This window comes from Musa acuminata, chromosome BXJ1-6 (genome assembly GCF_036884655.1).
Source record: "Musa acuminata AAA Group cultivar baxijiao chromosome BXJ1-6, Cavendish_Baxijiao_AAA, whole genome shotgun sequence".
Taxonomy (NCBI): domain Eukaryota; kingdom Viridiplantae; phylum Streptophyta; class Magnoliopsida; order Zingiberales; family Musaceae; genus Musa; species Musa acuminata.
This window is the reverse complement of record NC_088332.1, coordinates 16,753,635-16,775,218: the sequence shown is the minus strand read 5'-3', so window position 1 is coordinate 16,775,218 and position 21,584 is coordinate 16,753,635. Positions and strand designations below refer to the sequence as shown.

Below are 21,584 nucleotides of genomic sequence, written 5' to 3'. Positions count from 1 at the left end.
CAAAGGTTTGTCTTTCTCTCTGCTAAAGATGTGATGATGTCTTTGTCGATGACACCAGAGAAAGCAGTCCATAGGCAGCCATGCTTACACGAGTATTGACTTCTGATCTCACCACCAGCGCATATATTTTGGTTAGTGTCCACCAAAATGAAGTCAATTCTACAGCTGCTAACATGCTTTTGACTTCTCAGCTATCGGAAGTTATTTTTAGCTACAGTTTTGTGCCCTTTTGTTCTGCATCTGTATACTAATCAAGATGGGGCCATGTTTGATGGATCCAAATGGCATTTATTTATGTGCTAATGCAACAAAAGATGTCTCAACAACTGCTCTCTTTGACAGGCGTGGAGGGGCACTACACCTTCATGCTATTGGATGGAACTCATTGTCGAAGGTTTTCATTGGATTGCCGGAAGCCGAAGAACAATTTTCCTATAGGAAAATAAAAGATGGTTCCTAAAACATGACATGGTGCGCACATGGAAAAGTTTTGGAAGATGGAAACTGCTACATGAGAAAATGGAGGTGGATTAATCCTAATGGGCATCATTATATGTCGGCCTCGTTGTCTCACAAAATCTGCCTAGAAAATGATGGGATATATTTTCCATGCCTATGGAAGATATTTCTGAGTCACTCTTTTTAGACTTAACATCAAATATTGCTTGATACATCCTTCTTCAACCAAGCATTAAAAGCTATTGGATGTATTTTTCTTGGGCTAAGCATTGAAGGTTTCTGGATGTGTTGACCAAGTATTAAACATTGTTTGACGTTCTTCTCGCACTAAGCATCGAAGATTTCTTGATGTACTTTTCTTAGACTAAGCAATAAAGATTGTCCGATGCGCTCTTCTTCTTGGTTAACATCAAATAGTATTTGATGTGTCAGCTAAATTTCAAAGATTGCTTGATGTGTTTTTTCTTTGAATAAACATTGAAGGTTGCTTAATTTCTTATGCTAAGCAATGAAGGTTGCCTGGCACAAGCATCGAAGATTGTCAGATGCATCATTCTCCATCTAAGTATTGAAGATTGTCTAATACATTCTTCTAGGGCTAAGCATCGAAGATTATATGATGCTAAGCATCAAAGATTGCTCAATACATCCTTCTCGGACTAACCATTGAAGGTTGTTTGATGTGCTCTCTCCGAGTTAACTATCGAATATTGTTTAATGCATCCTCCTCAAGCTAAGCATTGAAGGTTGCTCAATGCGTCTTTCTTAGGTTAGGACATTGAAGATCATTCGATGTATCCTTCTTGAGCTAAGTATCAAGGATCGTCCGACGTATCTTGCTTGGCTAAACATCAAGAATCACCTGATGAGCCTCTTGATAGAGCTCAACAATCCTATTGATGGACTAAACATGATTGCTCGATTAACATACTAGTGGCCAACGTGTTGAGCTAATAAAGCTACTGTGCTTTAAGACCCGAGCCTCTAAAGCACACCGTCGAGGGAGGACAAATGATAAAAGAAATATTCACCTCCAATTAATACTTAACGAGTGATATTCAAGTTAGTGAAAAAAAAAAGACAAACCCATAATCTCCAACCCGGTTAATGTTCACCTATTGTAAGGGAATATGATATAAAAGACGAACTGGGACACGGTTATAGAGGTTGAACTCTTTCTATTCTCACTTTTTTCCTATTCCATTTTGGGATCTGATTTGAATGTCAAGGGGCCACGTAAAGAATCCTACTTAATATTTGTTTTAATTCAAATTGATACTCTACATTGGCTCTCGTAAGCACACCAAACGATTTGAAAGGCTTTTAGTGCAAATAAAATCCGATTTGAAACTATATATATATATATATATATATATATATATGGAGAAAGGAGTTCCTTACCACTGTTGAGCTACGAATCCAACGTTTCAACACCTTGATTAATCCCCCCACTACACCTTACTGCATGGACAGTAAACGATTGTGGTATGCAAGAATCATAGGTACACCAAATTCACATTGATATAAGGTGTGTCTCAGCACCTTCTCTTTCCTTCTTTATGTTTTGTGACAAGTGTGTCAGTTAATAGTATGATCTGGTTCTGGCTGCAAGAATCCGTGTTCATCCAGGTGGTACTCAAGACAAACTCGGTTCAATCTTTCAGATGTGGAGATATATATTATATATATACATATATTCTTCGCAGGAGATGGCAAAAGGACTGCTGCCATCTCTTTATATATGTGCCCTACAAGCTTGAAATGATAGCACGCTCTCTCTCTCTCTCTCTCTCTCTCTCTCTCTCTCTCGTGAGTTACAGAAAGAACCAGTTTAAGCAGCAAAACCTGTTGATATCCCTGGAAATGGCTGGTCTCGAGGCTTTGCCATGCTTTAGATCTATCATTTAAAGCGAACACCACTCAAAAGTGTTTATTTTGTATGAAGCGAACACCACTCTTACAAATTCTCAATCAGCTACCCCCACCATCCTATCACCTTTTCTTTCTCTCTCTACTCAAAAGTGTTGGTGCTGAAGACAAGCTTTCTGGGTTTTGTTACATCCTCTAAGTTGTGACTTCTTGGAGGAGGAAGACAGGTTGGCTTCTCAGGCTGCTGCACTTCTTCGACGAGAGTGGTGTGTTCTCTTGAGAGAAGAAAAAGTGGAAAGGGTTGCGCCTGGCTCCCTGTATGCCACATGCATAGACCGATGTCCATGGGGAGATTGGATCTTGTGGGTGGCGTGCGAGGAGCCAAGCATGATCTCTCTCTCTCTCTCTCTCTCTCTCTCTCACACACACACACTCACTCACTCATGTTAATACTATGTCTGCTTCTAATTTGTGGCTACAACCATTGTTGTGCAACTAGCTCGATGACTCACATACAGAGACGAAACTTGTACTATCTGAACTAATTTCTAACAACATGATTTCATGTGTTTTTCGATATATATATATATATATATATATATATATATATATATATATATATATATATATCTCAATCATGATGATATGCTACTGCAGGATCCTCGTCTGTGAGTAGTATTATACCAGAAATGTAGGAAATGTTAGTAGTAGTTTTGGTAGATTGATTTGGTTGGGACCTCTAAAGACAACACTTGCTACTGTGTTCCATGTTCTCTTTTACCATCGGTCTTTTTAGTTGCAGTGAGTTCTTCTTGACTTGAAAGTCTCTGGGAGGATTCCTTCCATTCATTTACTCTCTCTCTCTCTCTCTCTCTCTCTCTCTTGCACACAGACTATTAATAGGGCATTGGTTGCTTGAGCCCTGTGGCGATTACTCGTTCAAGGTTCAATCTCATTGATATCTATCCATCCATTGATAAATCGAAGAGAAGATTCAGTGGTGAAAGTCAATTCAGTCTCGTTTCGGTCGGTCAACTCATCAAATATGTACCATAAATTTTTCCTAGTCATAGAAAAGAAAACCTTCGCATCAGACATAATCCTCTCAAATTTGATAATATCATGTTTATACAAAAGTAGATCAGCTCAGATCAAACTCCATCAAATTTGACACTAACACAGAAAGATTAATTTTCTAACGGTACACTTTTTTTTTCTTTTCACAAAAAAAGAAAAAAAAATAGATTCATTTTAGTGATGAGTGAGTTTGGCAATTGAGCAGTTGCAGTCAATCACTGATTGAGCAGACCCAATTACAGCAGGTGAGTTATGTGGCAAATAAATAAGGCAGCAATTGTGTGGTAGATGAGCCAATCTGAAACCCACCGGCTAGTATTCAGCTTCACGTCTCAGCAAGACAAAAATGGTTTATCCTATTTCTACTAATTAGTGTTCAACAAGTCCCTTGATGCACAAGATAAATAAATAGAACAAATATTCTGCAGAAGTTTAACTAATCTTGAGAGACTGCAGATTGATTGTAAGAAGACAACAGTGACCTCTAGAGCTGCTATTTAATAGGATATTTTTAGAAGTATCGAGCAAGGTCAACTAACCTGATGCTGTGTATGTTCATTGTCCTTTCGTCCTCGGTATCGAGCTGCTCCTGTGTTTTCTTGCGTCCTCTCATTTAATCATCAAGTACTAATAAATCACTATATCACCAGAACATCTCCTGGAGTGAAACAATTGGGTGGCTCTTCCCTGGAGTGAAAAAATGTAAGGAGAACATCCCAGTCGATGTCGAAAGTCAAACCAAAAGGCAGGTTATAGATTCTTATTGCTTTCAAGTCTATAAGATCAAATGTTCTTCCATCATCCTCCAAACCTCAATTTCCTATTGTGTGGATGTTTTTTTCTCTCTAACTTGTATCAGTCATACATGTAACCTCTGGAAGGTTTGGGGGGGGGGGGGGTGGGGGGGGTTTGGGGTGCGGGGAGGACTTTCTGAATATTCCGGCATCACAAACAAGTCTGGCTGTCACAAAAACAGAAACACTTATCTGAAGAGTCACTGTAGACTGGCTTCAGAACTCATAGTCAAAAATTTCTACAGCTTTTCCAATGGCTCGGAGTCCATATGGCGCAAGCATCTAGCAACATAACCAAATTCAATTAAAACCATGGAAGCAGCAGATAATGCAGCAATAAGGTTTTGAAAAATTCTAAATCCTAGGAGCAATTAGGAACCTGATTCTGACTCTGCAAACCCTGAACGAGAATCTTATATATGCATTCACAATACAAGAGGATCATATACTCACCAACAAAAGTAAGGTAATTGTCAAGTCAATCAAATAGTATTGCTTTTTATTTCTCTTTTAATCAATCTCAAAATCTCCACAACCTGTTAGGAGAAAGATATCCTCATTAGTCAAAGGTTAACATTAGAGAGATGCGAAATTTCAGGAATATCATGCATGCCAAAAGTGTGCTTCATAGAAGAGAAATAGTTTTATGTTAGAGGCTGCATACGGTCCAGAAACAGAATAAGCTGGGTTGAATACATAGGCTGCACCCATTAGGAACAAAGATAAACTAGGTAGTTATACTTATTCCTGGTAGAACTACTTATTCCATCAAATGTTACCAACTTATCAATGATCTTGGTCCGGTCACAATATCTTCTGATCCACCCAACAATTGCACTTTAAGTACAAAAGAAAAAATGGTTCTCAAATTGGAGAAGAATAGCTACTCTGTGTTTCTATTAATGAAAACCAAGGTTAGCCATGTCATGAATGTTTCACTGGGACAGCTTGAATGTAGAAGAATAGCAATTCTGCATTTCTATTAATGGAAAACCAAGGTTAGCCATGTCATAGATGTTTCATTGGGACAGCTTGGATGTGACACCTTAGCCATCTTATACAAAGTCACTCCTGAAGAATAGAGCAACATAAAACTTCGAGAAGATTCATTTTTTTAAGTAAGAATCTTTCAACAAAAACGAACATTAGGCAGACATAGGAAGCAAGACAAATCAACAAGACAGATGAAAAAACCAAAAACTGAAACATTATTCTGCACAATAACAATGTCATATTTGATGCTTAAGAGTGACACTACTAGCATGTACACAGCATTTCGGGGTTCACATTTTCTGGCTCAGAAGATCTTTGCTTAAGTTAGCACCTATTCTTCATAAATGAATTATTTCCTACAGAGATTTCTATGAGAAGACACGGTTATCTTGTCACTGTACTCTAAGAAATATAAGTAGATGTGACAACGAGATCTACTGTTCTAGAAGGGTTTCTTGTATCAAGCTCAAGTTAATTGTGGACCTAGCTAACCTTATAAACCGCCACAATGATCATCCCACTTCAATGTGGGGCTATTAGAGTGTCACATTCACACTCACTCAAAAGGTTTGCTGACATCCCCTTCAACGACTAAGGTCCGATACATAAACCAAAAATAATTTTTTGGAGGTGATACGTGAGGCCCGTAAACCATCCAGTGATAACTCCACGAGTCTCTTGCTCCATTTATGGGGCCTCTTTCTTATTTGGGCTCATTCATCACATGTTTTAGGAAGCTCACTCTTATATCAAGTGACATGACCCTCTCAAGTAGACTTACTAACTCAATAGTTTGGAGGCCTAGAACCACATGAGCAAAGTATTAATAGTCGACTCTAGTCCTATAAATCATCACAACCATCCTCTGGGTATATCCTGTGGGACTAATTAGGAAATATATAATGCTTGAGGGACTTTAAATGTCAATAGGTACATTGACATTGTTTAAATAGAAACCAACAGTAGGCATTAAATTTGATTATAATTACAAGCATAGAATATAAAAACTAATTATTAGCAATTGGATCCTTTTCTTTTACAATACATCATACATTAATTCAAGAGCATCCAAATTATTATCAACCACTTCAACCCTTTTCGATGAATGAATAGATAGATTTCTCTCTTTCAGAAAAAAAAAAAAACCTACAACCCTTAGTTTAAATGCTTTTGCATCCTAGGCATTTAGGGTGGCTGATATGCAAGCAGAAAAATATCTTTGTGCCATTGATAATGAAATCAACATACAATAATAATGATAATATCTTTGGCCATACCTACTTATTGCATGGTGATATTGCTACAAGTTCACTGCTAGTTATTGCTGAAACCAACTAAACCACAGCACCGCTTATAGTCATTAGGAGATGAGAAATGAGAAAGGAGCAAAAAGAGGAGATACAAGCGGTAGAGCTGACTTCTGTCTGCTTTCAGTCACATGCCTCTGTGCACTGAAGCCACAATGATTATAATATATATAAGTAGTTATAAAGAAATATGTATAATTTAAAATTATATGCTTAAGCCTTGCACATCTCACCTACCCTAGGAGTCAGTGACGTCTGCCACTGAAGAGGTGGGTAGTGACAGACAATAGAGAATTCATGTTCAAGGAGGCAAAGGTTTTTTGGAATCCTATGGCCAAAGGTCTTTCAAAAATAATATATAGAAGATTTTACTGTTTTAAATTTAAAGAGAATTGATATTTTAGACATACATGATTTTTTCATTCTTATTGAACTTTTTCCTTTTATTTTTTGGTCACTACTAGTCTGACAGTCCTTATCCTAGGTCCTAAGGGCAACCACGACAACAGTCCTATCCTACAATCCTTGCCTTGATCATTTCTGTAGTTTGAAGGATTTGTCACCTCCCACATGTATATTGCACTGTTAAAACTCAACGTCATCTTCTTCAACCCTGAGGTGATCACATTGACCACATGAAAGTTTACCACTTCATCGCTACGTCTTGTAGAAGCATCATCTCATTTTCAGAGAGTTTGTCATGTAAAATTATACCCACCATTAAATACAGTTAATAAATGTTTAATCATATTCCTAAGGGAAGTTGGTGCAAGAGAAAATTGCTTTTGTGACAGTAGACTTCTACAACCTAATAATATATAGATGCTCGACACACAATAGATCTATATCTTCCAATCATTCATATAACTGAATTATGCATAAGATCAGCAGATTTTAGTTTGAGTTCCAACTCAGAGTAGAGTTTGATAATGGCAACACTTGACCGGACAGCCTAGTTTAATGGGATGACATGTAAGATTAGCAGTTAAGTTAGCTAGAAAGAAAGGGAAAACTAAAACACAGTGATAGTAAGAATGTGCATCCAAACTAAAAGTAGGCTTAAAGCAGCAGTCTAAGAACAAACCAATGATCTGGGTAATTACAACAATTCCAAAGAGATATGTATATCATTACTGAGCAGGATATTTAAAACTTTACTAACTGATAAAATATAATCATGGTTGCAGTGCAAATATATAAATCCTAAATCTGTTATACAGTAACAAAACAAAAGACATCAACCACATGGCATAGACAAGCTTTATATGTTCTACCATCTTACATGATGCATTTCCCATTTATGCTAATATGAACAAAGTATTTACTACAAAAAATTGCAAAATTTGTCAATTATTAAGCATTGAAACTTTCTTTGTTCAGAAAAAGCAAGAAGATATATCATACTAATGAAAGCAACATTTAGTAAGGTTACTTCTCTTACTCCAGGATAGTGTTGTAAAACTGGAGAGTAATGTTCAAGCGCTACGTGTATCTTCTCAAGAAGATGTAAGAGAACATCAACCTCATCACCTAACAGATCAACCTGTGATAGAAGCAAAACAATATAACAGATTGCAAAAGATTTATCACAAGCAGTAATGCAAGATTTATCACTATTGATTTCCGTAAGATTATTCAGAACACCAGATATTTTCTCAAATCAGAGTATCAACTAGTAGAAGAAGAAATCTTAAAGTCAGTAAAAAATAGTAAATTCCATATTGAGTAACATGTTATTATTTAGATGCAAAATGATCATATACAAACATATATAAGTCATCTTAAAATGAATGAACAACTGAAAAGCAAATTTTTTAAGTACGTATATAGACAATTCTCTGAGTTAATACCTCATGTTCAGCCTTCTGAAGGTCAGCACATCTTCTTTCAAATCCTTGCTTATACCAACAAACCTCTCTCTTAAGGTAGTTAGCCTGTTGAAAAAGGCCAATGAATTGATGGCCAAGAAATTCTAACCTGTAAACGTAGAAGGATTAATTTTTTAGCTCATGAAATTGCATTTAGTTATATAAGAAAAGAAAAGATAGAACTTCAGAAGTGGCTAATAGCTAAAAGCAAGCTTAAACTACAAGAGCTTGGGAAATATACTTCCTACAAGATTAGGTCACATCTTAAAACTCAACATGATATTCTACAATGTGCAACTTTGATGTAGGATTTTTTAAAAAAATCTACCTGCATATAAGAATACTATCTCATAACAAAATAAATGAACAAGAGAATACTATTGCGGTTTTTTTTCTGGTTCCACTGGCTTTTTGTAAACACACATTCTATAATTTCACATCTTGCAACATTAAACTATATGTATCATAATATATTAAAAATATTGTTCTGCTACATGTACCTGTGTCTCTTTCTCTCCCTGTTAAATTGGGAACTAAGAAGGTGTCAATATGCCCGGTTCCAGTGGGCGTTCCTAATATATGTTTATTTTTAACATTTATGGTGTCCTATGGTCACTGATCCAGCATACATGCATGATAAACAATGAATAGCTTGGTTAAATTAACTTCCAAAATTGTATCATGGGCAAGAAAAAAAAAATTTATTGAGCAATGAATAAAGTGAAGGTATAATGGAAGCTTTAAATTCATTTATAAACTAATCCACCAGAAAAAGGAAATACCCATTACTGTCCACATCTTGGCCAAGAGTTAAAAAATCTAATTCAGAAACATACTTAACTAACTGATTAAAATTTGTCTGAATGCCTAGCACTGCTCTATGATTGAAAAAATGGATAAAAGATACGCAAGCTACCAAGCGAAAACCATAAGTTGGCACCGCACAAATATTACAAGGACTTGATTTCATGTCACCTACAGCTAGTAAAAGGTTCACACTAAGTAGAATTTGATAATAAAAATCTTAAATTAAGAGGAATAACCTTGATTCATGAGTTCCAAGCTTGTTAGTCAAACTGCATTCAGATTGCAAAATGGTTTCTGATAACTCCTTGATGGAACTAAGTACAGTTGTCATAAATTTTGAATGCTCCTCTTCTCTAGCAACAGCTAATTCTAGTTTCATTTGCTTTTCTTCGACAAGTTCATGAAGAAAGTTCTTTTGTTTTTCTAGTTTCTCCAGAGAATCCAATGCAACTTTATATTTTTGGTTTATTTTTCGTAACTCAGCTTCATATTGTGGAACTTGCTTCAACATCTCAGCCAATTTTTCTTTCATTGAATCATTGTCTTTCTTACAATCTGAAATATGAAGTGATTGATTTCCCAGCTGTTCTCTCAGCTTATTAAGCTCATGGCACACATTGTCATGGTACTCCTTTTGCTTCATTGCCTTAACCTCAGTCTCAAATAATAATTTCTCTTTTTCATTAATTAATGTCAATAGCAAGTCTTTTTCCTGCTTCAACTTCTCGTTTTCTTCCATCAGCAAAGATAGTGCCATCTCCTTTTCCACAACTAATGTTGCAAAGGAATCCTTCTCTCTGTAATGTTTCTCGACAAAGGAATTAATGCTAGAAACGACATCTTCTAAATATTTCCTACACAAAGTGAAACTGATATCCTGTGACATCTTGCACTCCAAATCTAAGTATTTGATGCCAATTTCAAGTTCATCAACTAATTCTCTTAGAAGAATCTTCTCTATTTTGTCTCTGATCATGGTTTCTGTTATCCTATCTTCTGCATCCGACTTGAACTCCTTATGATGCTCCAAGAGGTCTTCCTCTACTTCTGAACAATTTGCTGATCGGTTTATGACATTTGAAACCAGTGCAGCAACATGAATGACTTCCATTCGCCTTTCTACTAACAAATATTTTAGCTGCTGGTTTTCAAGTAGCAGGACACCGATCCTCTGACTCAGATTATGTAACATGTTCTGCTGACTTTGGACAACAGACAATTTTTCATTCTCTAAGAGAATGTTATCCAGCATTGAGATAAACCCAATAATTTTCTTCCTTAACAGTTCACCTTCCTTGTCTCTTCTATATTGTAGAGCATTACATCCCTTTTCCCTAAGGAATTCACGCTTGAAGATGTACAATTCCTCTGTCTTCTCTTGCAAAGCTAAGTCATATTGTCTTTTCATATTGGCCATTTGAGTTATATAATTGGTTATCAGTTCAGCCTTTGTCATATGATTTAAATGTGAGGTGTCAGTAGTTGTCAATTTCACAGCATCTTCAGGGCTATGACGTGAGAATGCTAACCCTGACTCTGAGGTCAGTAATGATGCAGAAATATCATGAAGCTCTTGGTGCATGGTGGAGAGATCATTAATGTTTTTCTGCCAGTTCTTGGTAAATGTGTCTACAAGAATCTTTTGTTTACTTATCTTTGCTTCAATATCATCTTGATCTTCCCTTACTAGATTCTGAACCATAATGCTAATGACTTCTTGTTGAAACCTGTGTTCCCACAATTGCTCATTTACTAAATACTCGGACGAGAAGCATGTATCATAAATTTCCTGGTGTGTTGCCATGAGTACTGCTTCCAGTTCATCAGCAGATCCATCTATAACATTCAACTTCTGAGCAAGAATGCTGCAGAACTCCTTATCCACAGGACACACTTTGGATTGTAATAAAGTATGGCCACCCCTTAGATTACTAGTTTCTTTCTTAGGCCTTTTAAGATAATCTTGTGCAGCCACCTTTATTTGACTGAGATGTCGAACACAATTGCTCACCACATCTTGATCCAAAGAGTGAAAAAACAAGCCTGATTTTTCCCTTTGGGATTCTAACATCTTTGTTGAGGTCGCATCTATCCTGTTCTCATCAGCCATAACAGACTCATAAAACTGCAACCTCTTTTTCAAAGCTGATATCTCTGCTTCCTTTGTATCAACTTTCTCAGATGCCTCCAGTTCTATTGCATTTACTATCCCTTTGATGACAGAGTCACTTACCATTCTTGAGACAGTAAGACGGGAGTTGAGGTCATCCCAATAAGACTCCATCTCCTCAAGGAGAAGCTCCTCACGCAAGGATGTATCATTGTCAACGCTATTGCCTGCATCAATGTTACAATCTGATAATAATGAATCATTGTCTGAAATCAGATTTCCCGACTTGAAGGCCTCTTGATTCTTCATGAGTACTGCCATAGACAAACAAAAGGTTTATACAATCCTATCGATGACAAGAAAATATGAACTTATGCAGTTAGCATAGAGAGAATCCACACATGTAACTATAAGCCATGCACCCAATCTTTGCATTCAGCAAAAAGATTCTGTATGAGAAAAAAAGACAGCAGATTTTTATCGTCTCGATACCAAATAATCAAATTTGCTAAGCTGTAAATTACATTAAAAAAAGTGTCATATTTAACAGATAGGGAAATTCACGTGGCCCATAACAATGCAATATAGATGTCCCAGTGCTATACGATAAAACCACTATGAAGGTCCCCGAGTGTCAATCATGCACACATCAACCCAAAATTTAATCATATGGATACTACACGTTGCAACCACTATCAACGTTTTAAGATATCTAAGTAGATCTAAATTCAAAACTCCTGGAATAACAAAAGAGAGTAGCTCATGCAGCAGCGCTATCAGAAAGAATCCAAAGACCAGGGACAAGGGGCAAGGCTAAATCGGTAAAATTTCCCAAAATAAACGACTTGGATCATTCATTGACATGTTAATACCATAAATGCAATAAGAACAAAAAGGCCTATTAAGATAAACCACCAAATCCAATGACGGAAATGACAAGAAATCAATTATTTCAGTGTTCCCAATCACCAACCTAAACTGCAATATTCCAGCGCTACCAAGCCGCTAAGCGTAGAAAGGAAATCTTCACAATCGGAAGCAGCAAAAGGGACTCCGGGAACTCAACAGACAAGAAGACATCGAAATCCTCAACCAACTCACCCAGCATCTTCAGAAAGATGAAAAAGGAAAACATAAAAGAAAGAATCACAACCCAACACGAATTCAATTAACCAGCCGAGCGGTAACAACATCCACCAACATTCGATCATCCCACTGACCCCAAACATCTTTTCCGAAGTCAACACGATCGACAAAGAAAGAAGAAGGGGCAACCACTGAGGGATTCGAACCAAACCTTGTGCGACGGAGCGCGAGGAGAACGGGTGGAGAGGAACTCCCGCGGTGGTCCTCGGCGATCAGGTTTCGGGGTGGGAAACGGAGGGGAGACACAGAAAAAGGGTAGCCTGCCTTTTGCCCAAGGAGAAGAAACGAGACGGCGACGGCGACGGCGAGAGGAAAGAGAGCGGGAGGAGTGAAACTTTAGGGAATAATTTATTCTTTTCGGCACATCCTTAGTTCGTTTTCAACTTATACCCTCAAAAGTTTTTATTTAGGCCCCTAATAAAATGCTTTATATATGCGCACGGCCTTATATATGCACTTGGGATATATGTGTATGCCAAAATGAATTTTTACAAGGGGTGTTTCTAGAAAATAATTTAGCTACATGTGCCAGTGAGTGGTGAGGCACCACTCTGCACTTTGGCTATACAATTTAGGACAGTATCTTGCAAACATTAATTTTAATTGCATTCGACATAGGATTAAAGCATCATCTAATTTCCTGTTTCAATTTGATATGAGTATCAAATATAAAAAATAATAAAGTTTTTCTAAAGAAAAAATATATTAATATAAATCCCATATATATGAATCCTATCAATTTGATTTAGAAAAAGTCTAATGCTTAGTGATGTGAGCAATTAATTCATGATTAAAAAGGAAATGTTGGCAAAGAGAGAAGGCTGGCAGCTAAAAGGATGCCCCCCAAAGACATGTGATGGAAAGATGAAGTTTGGTGATCCAGTTAAAGACTCACTTTGCTTGGAAGTGGAGAAATCTTTTTTGAGTTGGGAAACAATGGACACTCACATGAGGAGAATAAAGTTGACCAGTGGAGCCACTGCTACTCCATCAAAATGTTTCTTCCCTTCCTTTTTCTTTCAACACATTTTAAAACCAGCTTGTACACTATAAAACAGTTGGACAAAGTTAAGATCGACAAAAGGATCACTAAATAAAAACAAAATCAATTAATACGTTTCGAAGGCTGAAATAATTAAAGTATTTAATCACTTCACGGCTAAAATACCTATATAAATGGAGACGACGACGAAGCTTGTGAACATAGAAGTCGTCGAGGAGGAGTAAGAGAGAGAGTGAGGAGACGAAATAATGAGAATTGGACCGATCGAGATGATCAAATCATAAAAAACTAACCCTACTTAATATTCAGCAAACAACGATGATTAGAAAATCAACATTATAAGATAATATTTATATATGTTTTTTCATCCTAAACTCATTGAACTAATTCTGAACTCTTGACTATCGGAGAGCTTTGTGGAATGTATTTTCGATACAGTATTTTGTAAGAACAGATGATACATGATATATGTATTTTTTTTTTAATCCTTAATAGTAATTATCCCTTATCTAGTAATCGAATCATTAAAGTAGTCATCCCCTTAAGCTGATCACATCCTTTGATTATATTCTCAAACTAGTTACAACCTTAAAATAACTATATCCTTCAAAATGATTATATCCTCAAGTCAATTTTATCCTCAAAATGATCAAAGTGAATTACATCCTCACATTGGTCACTTTGTCTTTTAAGATATTTATATTCTTAAATTGATTATATCTAGAAGTCGATCGTAAATTGATTATGTCTAGAAGTCGAAGTAAACAACTTATTTAAGATGATCAACCTTAAGTGAATTACGTATTTAAGTTGGTTATGTTGAATCTCATATTTTGTTGATGAAATCAATTGATAAGTTTACGATCTAATTTACGTTTTGAGTGATGCAGGACTAACTTCGATCAGAAAAGACAAATCGATTAAAGTAGGAGGAATCAGACGTTAGGCCGGAGTGAAACATGTCAGGAGATTGGACGTCGAGCCGGAGGATCGGTCGATGTACTAGCAGAAGGATTTCGTGTCACGAGTTCGGGCATCGGGCTAAAGGATCAAACATTACACTAAGGAGATCGGATGCTGCGGAGGTCAACATACCGATTGGGCAATACGCCGAAGGAGAGGACGACGTGTCGAAAGATCGGACGAAGCGCCGGATGAACCAATGACATGCGAGACAATATGGGATTCATACTTATAATAATTTGTCTAGATCAAAGTAGTTTAGGTTTAATTGAGTTAGTTTCAAGTATAGTCATGCTAACTCAATCAGAGGATCATTGGGCAGGAGTTTGGGCTATTTTGGGTCAAGAGAAAGGCTCTTTCAGTGACCCTTGGCCCAAGCGGTGGCACCGCCAGGGCTGGCGGTGGCACCTCCTGAGGCTTGGCCTCCTAAGTGGTCTAAGCGGTAGTACCGCCAAAGCCCAATCTCCAAGGCTCTGTTAGGCGATAGTACCACCAAACTGGGCGGTGGTACCGCCTAGTGTTAGACTAACAAGCAGTGGTACCGCCAAGTACTAGTGGTGGTACCGCCAATATCTAAAAACCCAAGATGAGACCATTTTGACTTCAAATTTGAATCCATTTAAGGCCTATAAATACCCCACTTATCCCTGCTCGATTAAGACAAGAACTGAAACAAAAATAGTGTGAAACTCTGTAGTAAATCAATAAGAATTCCCCTTTAGCTTTAAGTTTCAGTTTTAGTTTAAGAGAGGTGTGAGAGGCTTGTAAAAGTCAACTCCTGAACTTGTGAAAAAGAGAAAAGAGTTCTAAGAGTAGTTGATTTTCACCTATTGGAAAGAAGATAATTAGTGAAAGCCGGTGACTTCGAGTGAAGAGGGATCAGGAGTGGACGTAGATCACGACGATCGAACCACTATAAATCCAGTGTACTCGGTTTGTATTTCTATTTTGCTTTTCATTCTTATATTGCAAACTTCTTTACTTGCCTATTACATTATTATGAACGTTTTCAAGTTAAACATATTTCCAATATAATTTTATCGAACAAGATATTTGAATCAAACGTAACTTTTATAAAAGCACTAATTCACCCCCCCCCCCTTCTTAGTGTCGATTTTGGTCCTAATAATTGGTATCAGAGCTAAGATTTTTTTCGTTTGATTTAACACCTAAGAGAAATGATTTTTACCGGTAATCAAGAGGGTCTTTTTATCGTTCATCCTCCTATGTTCAATGGAACAGAGTACGTATATTGTAAAACTCGAATGAGAGTTTTCTTGCTTTATATAAATTTTGATTTATGAAATATTATTAAAAGTAATTTTCAAAAGTCTTCTTGACCAATGAATGAATAGAATGATTTGGAGAAGAAGACTTTTTCTTTGAATGCTATAGCTATGAATGCTTTATTTTGTACTTTGAACAACAATAAGTTTAATCGTATTTATTTATGCAAAACTGCACCTGAGATTTGACACACACTAGAAGTAACACATGAAGGCACAAATAGAGTAAAAGAATTTAAGATAAATCTTTTGATGCATGATTTTGAATTATTTTGAATAAAGCCAAGTGAAACCATTATTGACATACACACCCGTTTTACGGATGTCGTCAATGGTTTAAAAGCTCTTGACAAATGTTTTTCTAATATTGAACTTGTAAACAAGATTTTAAGATCCCTTCCAAAGAGTTGGGATCCGAAAGTAACTGCAATACAAGAGGTAAAGAACTTAAACAATTATCTACTGGAAGAACTTATCGGTTCATTGATGATATAGAAATGACGTGCAAGGCATATGATGAATATGAGAATAACTTTCCAAAGAACAAGAAGGGTTTGACACTTGGAATAAAAGAAGATCACTCGAGTGAAAGCTCAAGTGATGATGACTTTAAACTCCTCATAATAAAAATAAATAAGCTCGTAAAAGATTGTGACTCGATGTCAATACAGCCCCCACTGCACCCCTCAAGGCCTAGCAACATGCTGAACATGTTGCACACTTCAGCCTCCCACGGACGTATCCTTCACATACCAAAGAGAAAGTTTCAATGCTCCATAGCGCCGAGTTTCGGTCGCCTTGGGATGGCCACGAACATTCCACTGTCCGTATACAAGTCCTTGCATGAGTACCGAATTCTTCAAGTTAGCAATTCCCGTCACCTCTGTGAGCTTTGCACAACTCTTTCGGTCGCTGAGCAACTCATTCCACCTTGCATGGTCTCATCCTTTACTAAGCGCCTAGCTTGCCTTGAGCACCATCAAGTATAGTTGTCAACGTTGAGCCGAAGCTCAAACTCAGCCATACCAACCTTTGTGCTCTCCGCATTCTTCCAAGCTTGCTTGTTCTCGTGGTGCCTCTTGCGCGAAGGGTTGGCCATTCCTCTGAATGCCAATCTCAGATGCCCGCTCCTCCGAGTGACTCTTTTTCCCTACATCTCCATGCCTGGTTTTCCCCAAATAGTCGCGCGTGTGTTGACTACCCTCAACGCAGCCCCGCTCGGTCCCTCACGTTTGCATGCCAAGTGTTTCTATGAGTGCTTGTCCCACTCTGATATCATCTATCACGACTTTAGCTAGTTTTGCCTAAGTCGTGCGGCACCCTTGTGTGTCCGTCCGCAAAGGTCAGCCTCCCCGAAGCCTCCCATGGTCCCTTAGGACCTACGAAAGAGAAAATGGGTTAGAGAGAATGCCTCACTCGGGATCCACAAGCAAACATTCCAAGAAACACTTAATAGACAAAGCAAATTATAAACATACTTTGCAAGCTCTGAACAGTTGCACAACAAAGGGTCAAAATGGTCCATTATAGACTAAAAATCTCTCACAAGTATCCATATGACACAACCTTTATTTACAAGCCTAAAGCGGCCACCAAACCCAACTAAAATGAGACTATTAAGCCTTTGGTCGTCCCTCTACGTGCTGTGCAAAGCATGAACATACCAAAAGACAAGGACATACATAAGCATTATATCAAACATTTTGTTTCGAAGTTTGTCCATGACACCATGTCGCCTCCTGGTGACATCTCCATTGCATTTTGATCCTTGTGGGATGAACTCGAATTGTGATCCCTCCATGTGTGGCTTCTGCCAATACATCGCAGGGTCTCTTCCACCTTCGATTTTGTTCGCTCCTTTGGTAATCGATCATCATCCACCCGCTCTTGGGTCACACTAAGATAAAGCACCGCTCTAAGACAGTCCATCGCCTAGTAGCTCCCGAAGTCCACCGACTTCACTAAAAATGGTGCACCATTGTCTGGGTCCTGGGCATCTGCCCCTACCAACATAATCTCCGCTATGCACCGCTTCCTTTATGGCAACTTGAATGGCAACACTATGGCATATTCTTCAAGAGTACTCGCCTTTGCGTCCTCTTGCCCAGTGCTAAGGCCTTTTGAACCCAACTTCGCCTCCGCAAGTTGGGTCGTCTTAGTTCCTTCATCAAATGCTTCTCCGAGATAAGGTGCATGTGCCCAAAAGCTCCCTTTGTCTTTGGCACCATGCAAGATGAGTCAACTCTATCAGAATAGACCCATGGAACAACATGATCCTGCTCTTGCCTCTACAAGAGTTTATATCCTTGACCACTGCCCAAGGAAAGCTTTGTGCCTCTGCTCTATATTCCATCTTCTATGCTGGCTCCCTTCATGCGGCTTGGGTACTTCACCAAGTTATACCCAAGTTGCTCCGCTCCTCGTTTTGCATTGAGTTGATGGTGGCTCTCACGCCCACTATTCCACGGGTCAGCCCTCCCTTGAGTCTGATCTCCATATCGACTCCAAGTGTGCCTTCATTTATGTTGCTTTGGGTCGCTCCCCTACTTGATCTCGTAATGCATCCACCAATGCATTCTCTCAAGCGAGATCATGCGACGACTCCTCATTGCTCACTCGGTCCATTGAGCTTCATGGAGTTGTTAGTTTTTAGGTACTCCTCCTCAACATGTGCGGTCTATTGCACATGATTCTCCCTCTAGAGAGCCGAGACTTATCTCTTTTGGATATCTATCCCGTTGGAGCAATATCTCTCTTCATTTCGGAGACCACCATCCCCTTGGACTACTCCGATTTATTGAACAAACTATGCATTGTTTTGCCTCCTGCAAACGTACTTGTTAGATTGCGACTCCATATCAATATAGCCTCCGCTGCACCACTCAAGGCCTAGCAACATGCGGAACTCGCTGCACACTTTAGCCTCTTACGGACATATCCTTCACATACCGAAGAGAAAGTTTCAATGCTCCAAGGCGTCGAGTTTCGGTCACCTTGGGATAGCTGCGAATATTTCATCGTCCGCATACAAGCCCATTCATAAGTACCGAATTCTTCGAGTTAGCAATTCCCCTCACCTCTGTGAGCTTTATATAACTCTTTCGGTCATTGAGCAACTCATTCTACCTTGCTTGGTCTCATCCTTTACCAAGCGCCTAGCTTGCCTTGAGCACCATCAAGTATAGTTGTCAACGTCAAGCCGTAGCTCGAACTCAACCATCCCAACTTTTGTGCGCTTCACATTCTTCCAAGCTTGCTTGTTCTCGTGGTACCTCTTGCGCGAAGGGTTGGCCATTCCTCTAAATGCCAATCTCAGATGCCCGCTCTTTTGAGCGACTCCTTATCCCTACATCTCCATGCCCGTTTTCCCCCAAACAGTCGCGCGTGCTAACTACCCTCAATGCAGCCCCACAAGGTCCCCCACATTTACATGCCAAGTGTTTTTATGAGTGCTTGTCCCACTCTGATACCATCTGTCATGGACTTAGCTAGTTTTGTCTAAGTCGTGCGGCACCGTTACGTGTCTGTCCGCAAAGGTTAGTCTCTACGAAACCTCCTATGGTCCCTTAGGATCTACAAAAGAGAAAACGAGTTAGAGATAGCGTCTCACTTGAGATCCACAAGCAAACATTCCAGGAAACACTTCCTAGACAATGTAAATTACAAATAGACTTTACAAGCTCTGAATAGTTACATAATAAAGGGTCAAAATGGTCCACTATAGACCGAATATCTCTCACAAGTATCCATATGACACAATATTTATTTACAAGCCTAAGAAGGCCACCAAACCTAACTAAAATGAGGTTGTTAAGCCTTCAACCATCCCTCTATATGCTGTGCAAAGTATTAACAAACCAAAAGACATGGACATACATAAGTATTATATTAAACATCCTATTTAGAACTTTGTCCGTGGCACTATGATAGTTTTTAATAACCCTAGCCCACTTTAACATTAATACTCATCTCTTTTAATCTAAACCCTAACTCTTTTAACTAAGAGGTGTGACAGTTAGGAAAGAAAAGGGGTAGCAGTGGCTGTGAAAAAGAGAGAAGAAGTAGTGGCAGTTGAGGGTAAAAATAAGAGAAAAAGGAAAGAGAAGAAGATAAGGATAATGCAGAGGCTATTCTCAATCATCCAGATATTGTTCTTATCTCAGGTTAGATTAGATTTACAGTAAATTCTTATTATGATCACTTAGGGAGATTTTGGATATTATGTACAGTAACATAATCCTTGTATCCCAATTATTTTTTTGTGATTATTGTTTGGGTTTTGGCAAGAGACTTTGAGATTTATACATTCATTATTTTTATAGTGGATTTTCTCTAACTTGTCTCGTGGTTTTTATCTTTCACGTTGAAAGAGTTTTTCACGTAAATCTTAGTGCATATTTAATTATAAATTTCATTTAATTTCACTATGATATAGTTTGCTTATATTTATTGATTCATGTATAAAAATTCTCCATTTATCCCATCATCGTTGCATATGATATATCCACTTTGGACAATATCATTCAAAATATCCAATTATGAATCCTTCCTTTATAACTAACATAAGCATTCAATCTATAATTTAATTATGTTTAAAATAAACAATAGCAATTGAGGTGCCTAAATAGATATTATACTTTTAAACAGATAAACCCTTATCTCTAAGTTTGGATATGATAAAATTTAGATTAATTATGACAAATCAATTCCACAAGATAAGGAAGCACCAATTAGACATCAATGTTAGCATGACATAAAAAAAATTATATTCCCTCATTAAGCCACTTAATATTCTGGATTTCGACCGTTACCGCCACACTGTAGCAGTGGTATAATGCTCCAACAGTCAATTTGACTGTTTGCATTAATTCATACGAAGGTACACAACAGACTCTCCTACAGACGGTTAAAGAAACTAGTATATGTCCATTATAACATGCTGCTAAAATTACGATATGCTAAGTTGGATAAGGAGCCAGAGGAACCAGATATTGATCCCATTGACCTCCAATTCTACAATGAAGATTCAGAGCCAATGTTAGATTGGGTTGAAGCAGTAGAGAACCAAGAGGATCCTCTACTTGATGAGGTGGGAGATCCTCAACGTCCTTCACGTTTTATTACCGAGACAATAGAAGAAGAATAAGCACAACTCCAACAGATGAAAAATCCCCCTCGATTACAACGTGGTAGGAGTCAAACTGTTCAAGGAACTACCGACACCCAATGGTCACACTCATCCGCCCAATGTGTAAAGGCAAAGGGGAAGGCAGTAGCATTAGTTGCATCATTAAAAAGAATCGAGTCGGGCAATGAGACACCTTCACAATCACATTCTCTTTCTCGCTCGGTCTAGAGACATGACAACAACATGGACAACAATGCCTCGACAGATGATGGCGGTGATGCCGCGCAATCGTTAGTCTCATCTACATAACTTGAGGGTGGTGAATGGACTGAGGAGAAATATTTTACACATGCCACTTAAGATTCAGATCATGGAACTCGACAAAGTATTGGTCAAGTTTATGTGCGAAAGAGGAAAGGGAAGGGGAAGGCAATGGATGAATATGAACAAATGCGACAAAGCATACATGATATAGACACAGAAAGAGGCTCATCGTATTCACAACTATCGTATTATGGAGAATCATATGGGCAACAATAGTATGGTGATAGTTGGTCATCTTTATCTGAGCAACAGTATGATATAGAACAACAGATCAGTAGCGAAAGTAGAAGCTCTTACATTCACCAATATATGCCTCAAGAGCTGCCTTAGACAAATATGATTCATGACGATTAGTCTACGATCAGCACCATATTAATGCATCAATGGTATACGGTGTATCAATACACTATGTCATGGGATCAATTTCATGATTGGGTCTAACAAATGTAT

The 21,584-nt window shown here is 38.1% G+C and overlaps 1 protein-coding gene across 2 annotated transcripts; it reads right to left on the bottom strand.

Moving 5' to 3' along the window:
• Positions 1-3,428: 3,428 nt before the first annotated feature.
• On the bottom strand, positions 3,429-12,772 carry LOC135676533 (WPP domain-associated protein-like). 2 transcript variants are annotated; one of them, XR_010514327.1, is made up of 7 exons: positions 12,582-12,772; positions 9,411-11,598; positions 8,350-8,476; positions 7,941-8,042; positions 4,653-4,735; positions 3,945-4,481; positions 3,430-3,703 (listed from the first exon to the last, which is right to left on the bottom strand). XR_010514327.1 is itself a non-coding variant. In XM_065187822.1 (6 exons), the coding sequence occupies exons 2-5, from the start codon at positions 11,591-11,593 to the stop codon at positions 4,682-4,684; spliced, it is 2,466 nt and encodes an 821-aa protein (XP_065043894.1). In that variant the 5' UTR covers positions 11,594-11,598; positions 12,582-12,772; the 3' UTR covers positions 3,429-4,481; positions 4,653-4,681. The 2 variants fall into 2 exon arrangements, 1 of the variants encoding a protein (XP_065043894.1); XM_065187822.1 differs by having other exon boundaries at positions 3,429-4,481.
• Positions 12,773-21,584: the final 8,812 nt, after the last annotated feature.